The sequence below is a fragment of the Buceros rhinoceros genome, unplaced genomic scaffold (assembly GCF_000710305.1).
Source record: "Buceros rhinoceros silvestris isolate BGI_N320 unplaced genomic scaffold, ASM71030v1 scaffold8893, whole genome shotgun sequence".
NCBI classification, from domain to species: Eukaryota; Metazoa; Chordata; class Aves; order Bucerotiformes; family Bucerotidae; genus Buceros; species Buceros rhinoceros.
The window spans coordinates 1-7157 of NW_010402992.1; the positions used below are offsets into that span (position 1 = coordinate 1).

The window sequence follows — 7157 nt, forward strand, 5'->3', positions numbered from 1 at the left end:
AAATATATAAAAATAAAATAAAAACTGTTTATGGATGTGTGAAGCTTACAGGAAAACCATGTGAAATACCTTTCCCAACAGCAAACAGTAAAAAATGACCCAAGTAAGAAAGCAAATTTATGTTACACAGGGAAATGGAAGAAATCAAAGACACGATGTAGCTCTTTTGTTTACATTGTACAGGAAGAACCTGTTAACATCAGAGAGGTGTGGCTGCATTTATCAGTTTGCAAAGCTTGAAAATGTTGCTCAGAACAACAAAAGTTCCTTGAGGTAAGAGATTTTGGATGAAGAGGCCTCTAATCACCACCATATGGTGAAATGCAAATGCTCGGCTGTCCTGTGACCTCTGCATTCAAGAGAAGAGTTTTGGGTGCACAATGCTTTGGGAAATCAGAGCAGCAGCAAAATTTCCTTATTTCAGCAATTATTCAGCAAGAATATTACTGTTTGAGAAAATAGCTAACATGATATACCAAAACATTACACTATTATCTTCAGACAACTTTTCCCTGCCTTATTCATCTTCTTGTACAAATTCCTGAGTTCCTAGCAGTGTTTTCATTAGCAACAGCAAATACCTATTTTCATTATTAAAAATGGCTTCAGTATTTCATACAAACTGTTTGTTTGTTCATGTGAATGCCCTGCAATGAACCAGGAAACTTGTTGAAAAATACTTGATAAAATCATTACTGCCTAAATAAATATGTCAGCCCAGTCCCGTAAAAATTGAAACAGAAAAAAGCCCAATCTAGCAGATATGAAAAGGTGCTTTTGCTCAGGATGCCTCAAAGACGCAACAAAAGGTTGTTTTTTTGTTCAGTTCTAGTCCATCCTAATAAGTGGGTAAAATGGTAAATTCTATAAATCCTACAGGACAGAGGGGCCAACTTCAGGCACCATTGACATTGCATATTAACCTAAATTGTGTTTCTAGTCAATGGGGAGAGAAAGGTGGATCCAGGCATTTCTTCAGAGCCTGAGAGCCTACCAACATATATTCTCTGCACAGGTGAAGCTTCTCTCCAAAGCGGCCTTGGCTTCCAACATGACTGAAGCTAGTAACGCCTATTTCACCCTAGTGCTTCCCTTGATGAGGAAACCATGACATGGCCTAAAGAAACAGTATCTAATGGCTGTGTTTTAACCTCTTGCATCCCCAAAAAAAGCATACTGTACATCTCAGAGTGTGATTATATCTCCTAGCATCAAGATCTGAGCATTTGCAGCCAGATTCTGTGTTAGAAAAAGAAGACTTGGGAGGGATCTGAGGGGTCCAAACAGAGCATCTTCTGTGGACTTTCACAACTGATGCTTTTCTAACAGTAGACGGGGGCTCTCTTGAGGTATTGTAAACACCTCATGCCAGCTGCTCTTCCTAAAGACTTCAGTTACCACGTAGGGCCCAGTTTTCACTTTACAAAGCTCAATAGCAAGCTCTGTCACCTGCACACCTTGGACTACAGAGATTTTGTCTAACTTCCCCACTGCTGTTTCAAAAAAGACAAATGTCAGCAAGGGTGCAATTCCCTTTGCGTTGACTGGAGACAACTGCTCATCAGGATGACAAGTAAAGCCACTGGAAAAGCCTGTGTTTCAGGTTAGCCTCCCTTCCCTCAGTCCCTAAGGAAAATTAAATAGCCCATTACTTTAGTATGGGATGAAGTAGAGTATTCCTCCTTTAGAAAACAAATAGCTTGAATGAAGAGTGGTGGGAGCACTGACCTAGCTGGTCTGGAGGAAGCAAGCCCCCACACGAGCAATGCTAGGTAAGGACAAGCAGCAATATCTCCAGGGATGCTGGATACTTGGGTTCATCTGAGATGCACCTTCCAGAGCACCTGTCAGCACTGAATCCTAGTGACCCAGATGAATTCTGCCCCAAATTTAAAAGGATAAAATGCCAACAAAGCTCTTGAATCACACCACAGTGGACGCTCAGCTTATTGTACAAAGAATTGTGACGGTAAGGACTACAAAGATTCTTGTAAATGTCACACAAGATGTAAGACAAGTGGCTGCAATGTCCAGGGTTTAGACAGTCAGCAAGGGAGATGGACAGAGGATTCAAAGGGGAATTAGTTGAAGGTATCAGTTTAGTTGGATACAGAGCGTGTAGGAGAGCAGTCTCCTACGAAAAAAGAAAAGTAAACAGAAACCAATTAATGGATGTAAAAAAGAAGCTTTGGACAGAAAGCAAAGTGCTTGTCTTGCACCTTTTTTACATTTCATAGGACCTGATGAGTAACTAGGAAAGACATGCTACCTTCATGTCAATACAATTGGCTCTACTCTAAGCGCTTTCATCAGCATGGAAGTATACACAAAAAAAACCAGTTACATTTCGACTGGGTTCCAGTGCACCCTCCTCCTGCAGATCAACTGATGCTCAGGTGAGAGCAAAGGAAATCACAGAAGGATCTTGTGCTAGGACAAAATGGCCACATTTTGGGACATTTTCTGAGAGAGTTGCTTGGAAGCAAAACCAACCTGAAAACAATGTCTGAGAGGTACAGAAGAAAGTCTGCCTTACCTACATACTAACAGGAACATTTCAAGCTTTTTAACAAGACTCTAACAAGCCTTTCCAGCCATTTAAGGGTTAAACCAGTGAATGTGCACACACAATACATTTCACTACTGCAAGTTGTCAGCAGTTAATTGTGTTCCTGGTTTAAACAAAAAAAAATATATATATACATGGTTTTTTGCACCTAAAGCATAAAATCCTTAAAAAAAATTTTTTTGTAAAGATTTGGGATAGAACCAAGGAGGCATACCCAGCCACTGGCACAAATCTTGTGCTTAGGTTTTGTCAAGGTCATTGACACAATACATCCCAAATTCTCACCCGCTTGGCTGGCTGAGTCTAGACCAGAAACTGCCCCGCAACACTGTGCCTTTGAGCTCAAGACCCAGAAAATTTGTGACAAGAGCTGCAATTAGTTCCATCAGAAGCTGATGTATTGTCCACTGAAAGAGTGAGAATGAGCAAAAGAGCAGATCAGTGCCTGGCAGCCCTGCAAGTGGCTGGAAGGGAACCAAGCAGCAGTCGCTTCACATTAAACTTGCCTCCTGCTACTCCTCCTCAGAGGCACCAGCTCACTTCTGTTAATGATAAACCTTGGCAAACTGGCCTCACAGATTCATGCCAAGTGTGACTAACATCTCTTTAGTTCATCCCTATCTTGCTTTTCCATTGCCCAAAGTCTTTTTTTTTTAATGACAAAGGAGCCTGTGTACATTCTTGTTAATAAATATTTGCAAGCACATGAATTCTCTAACATTCATTATGAGTTGTTTTCATATTACTATGTAACAAAATGCCCTACTTTTTCCCCTCAAAAAAGATTCTGTTCCCCAGTTTCAGATAAAAATTTTCATGAAGCCATCACACCAGCACTGCTCTCAAGTTACATGTACTTCCAGTATATTTTATGGTGCTTTTTTGAACAAATTTGAGCACACTTACAAAATTCCTGAAACATTACGGAAATGTACTAAGCAAGAAGAAAAAAGATCTTTCTCATGATGGGGAAATTGTGCCTCAAATAAGGGCATCTGAAAATGTGGGAAGTTTAATACTGTCAGACTGGAACATCGGAAACACTACACTGTAACAAGTGATAAGGGGATACCCATTGAATAGCTAGTGCTACAAGTTGTATATGTCCTCAGGGGAAGGAAAAAAAAAACAACCCCACAACAAATAGAAGGCAGCATAAGCTAATATGAGAAAAAACCAAAATAAAAGGGGATTTTTCCCTGGATTATTAATTTTACTGGCACACCAGTGACATTTAAAATTTACACCAGTAAAATATAAAAAGAGCTAGCTGTGAGCTGAGCTATATCCTTTCCAGACAATCTTTACTAACTTAGAAATCTCTTTATGTCTCCATCCATTACTTAGGATTATCTGCATGAGAACACTTGCCTGTTAAGGCAAAAATTACTATTTCCTTTACAAGGGAAATGGCCTTTTCCACAAAGGGACATTTCTTAATGAAGTGGAAAGCAAACAAGCTACTCTCTGTTGTGCAAAAATCCATGTGTTCAACACAGGAATGTGAAGCTGAAGGTCAGTAGTTACAGCTGGCTTCATCATTATGTCTGATATTGAATGTCACCCATATAGTCACCAGTATTCACTGTCACGCTGAGAGGTTTGGCAGGGAGGAGAGGTACTGTGGAGGTCTAAGAAAAATCAAGAGAGAGAAGTGTATAAAGCTGATGCCATCTGAAACCTCATCTATTCTGTACCATCCTTGAAGGTGCAGCCTGAAAGGGTCTGTCCTTTCAAGATGGGCTGAGTGAAGGAGCGTGAGCAACATCAGCTAGGGAGGGTGTTGTTGGCAGTGGTATTAGAAAGAAAAGAAAATGCAGAGAACAGGAAAGAACAGAAATACAACAGCTGAACCTCCCAGCAGGACTGCGAAAATCTCCACGAAAGAGAACCAGGGAAAATCATTAACGGTATGAGCAGCATTGCCTTCAGTCACAGTAGAGGACTGCTAAGTTCTTATCTGAGGACAAATGGACTAGCACCAGCTCTTCCACAGAAAGCAGAAAGCCTAGCTGCTAGTCTCCTAGTTCTAATCTGCAGTTCTCATATCTCATAAAAGCAGTCAATTTACCTGATTTGGGGGTAATATTGGTGGGAACACCTCCCACTCTGGAAGCCAGCTGATGTGCAGCCAAAAATGCTAACTACTGAGAGCAGATGAAGAGGGACGATGAGTATCCACACAGGCTAACAACCCCGTGGTTAGAGACAACCACCGCAATTTTCAAGCTGTTGTCTGGGCACTGAGCCCAGGCAGTGCTGCCGCCCTCTTACAGGCACTGAAACCCCTCAGGAGAGTTTCAGAGATTGTGTAAGATTGTGAATATCCTCATGTAGGCACCCAAGCCTCCTCCACTCACTAGGGATTTATATCAGCACCATAAACCCACTCTGAGAAGCAAAAGCTGAGATCATAACCATATGCTGTCATGTTCAGCACTCTATTGTTCTCCCCACATCTGGTTATTATCATACTTTTAACTGTTGTATTAGATCACCACTAGAATCACGTAGCCATTCCTCACACAAACAAAACCATTTTCTGTTAAGTTATTGAATCCATCTGAATACAGGCCTAAGTAATTCCTTTTTCAGAACAAAGATGTCTAAAAAGAGATCACTCAAAATAAGAAGTATTCTACAGCAACCTGTGGTATTTCCTAGTTTAGGATATAAATATCAATTTCTCAGTACTTTAAAGCATATGACATTGTTCTTTTAAATAAAGGAAGCAAAACTGAACATATTCATTGTGAAAAGTCAGTGCATTATTTCTTTAGTTCTTTTTAACACATAGCTTTTATATAAAATAATTTTGGCTTTTGTTATAAAAACCACATTTATTTATGGACTTATTACATGTTCAGTACTCCAGTAATATGTACCATAAATAATTTATAAGGTGTAAGTTGACTGGTTTTCACAATTAGCTTCAAATGTCAGAAAGCTTCAAACTGTGGCAATAACCCCAGGTTTGTATTTGCCTGAAAACATAAAGTTTGGTGATTGCATCGTTCCTCCATTAGCAGAACTATAGTCAGCAGAATCAGTGCCCAGCCCTGAGGAAAGGGAAGTATGAGTTGCCCCTGCCTTTGAAGAGAGGCCCCACTGATGTGCCTCGACCAGAAGTTCTCTAGCAGCAGTTCCAGGTCAGATCTCCTCCTCTTTCAGGCTAGGTGAATGGCAGCACAGTGCCCTGCATCAGGAGGTTTTCAGTAAGTTAAAGCATAAAATACCCACTATGAACTCACCTGCAGTGTCTGAAGTCATATATTCACTGTCAACCTCGAAAGTTCTGAGACATATTGTAAATCATAATTTTTATTAATTTTTTCTTATATTTTACAGAAATTTTACATTCTATAGAAACCTATAGAATGAGAAACCTTCTGATGCGACCTCTAAACATTGCTGGAACCCACTAATACTACAAATAAATCTTTCTCTCTTTGTAATGCTTCAGTACTCTTAAGAAATGCCAGGATTGTCCTACAGCAAGTCAGAGCTATGGGAAAGAATGGAAAGAACGAAAATGAAAATCTTTTAAAAATTCAGTTATAAAAGGAAGAAGAAAGAGCTGCCAATGCTGAAGTCTCTCTCTAATGTGACTAGAGAGACACAGAAGTAAGAGAAATTCAACCAGGAAGGTGTTTTAATCTCATCATGTCTGTCAGGAGGACTCGGCTACATTTTACAACCATCCAGATGGAAGATTCTGAATATACTGGATAGGTTAACAATAAGGTCCTACAGGGACATTCAGATTCTGTATCGCAGTTGAGGTTTAGTTCACAATAATGCACACAAACTTGAAAGTACCAGAAAAGGCTGACAGAACTATTTATCTGGGGTTTCTTTGAGATAATGCCTCATGCATGTCAGCAAATTTCAAGATGTGTTTTTGCTATGGCTTTATGCAGAGGGCTGTGGGAGAAGACAGCACTTTTGCTGCCCCATGAACTGCCCGATAATGACCCTCGTGTGCAGTAGAAGAGCTGTTCCCCCAAGCTGTGGAAGGTTATGAATACAGATCTGAGGGTACTATGCACTGGGAAGGGATGTGGAAAGTCACTGGGGATCCTCTGCAGTCTCCCTTGGAGAGGGAAATGTGAACCTTGCCCAGCCCTTGCTGTCCTCATTTCTCCTTAGAGAGGATTCAGGTCTGGACTCCAAATGGATGAAGTGCTTTCTAGTAGATCTGATCCAGACAATAGCTTGACAGGGGAGTACAGGATTTCCACTTTCTTTCATACAGTGTTTCCTACAGACATCATAAAAAAGTCCTCTCCTCAACATACAGGTTTTTAGATCACAAAAAAATTGTCCCCATCCAGTTGCCCATCTCCAGCCTGGAGACTCTCTTCCAGGAGCCAGATGCCCCTTGGGGAATCTAACTTTGCAAAACAAGAAAAGACCAGGACAAAATAAGGCTCTAAGAATATTCCATCATCTTTAAGGAAATTAGCTGAGGCTACAAAATCCTTCAGAGTGAGAGGTACTCACCTGCTCAATATCTTGATCATTGATTTCTTCAAGGTACTTTTTAAAAGGATTGGGTTGATAGGACTCCTTTTGCTGTGCACTCTTT

General features: G+C 40.5%; 1 protein-coding gene across 1 annotated transcript in view; it reads right to left on the reverse strand.

Annotated features, from left to right (window-relative positions):
• Positions 1–1929: 1929 nt before the first annotated feature.
• MLIP (muscular LMNA-interacting protein) overlaps positions 1930–7157 on the reverse strand; it is a gene marked incomplete at its 3' end in the record, with an annotated part of 42616 nt that continues 37388 nt past the window's right edge. The window contains exons 11-12 of the mRNA XM_010132828.1: positions 7073–7157; positions 1930–2134 (exon numbers count right to left, since the gene is read on the reverse strand). The exon at positions 7073–7157 is cut by the window's right edge and continues 2 nt beyond it. Coding sequence (XP_010131130.1) covers positions 1930–2134; positions 7073–7157 — 290 coding nt within the window. The remainder of the gene's footprint in view (positions 2135–7072) is intronic.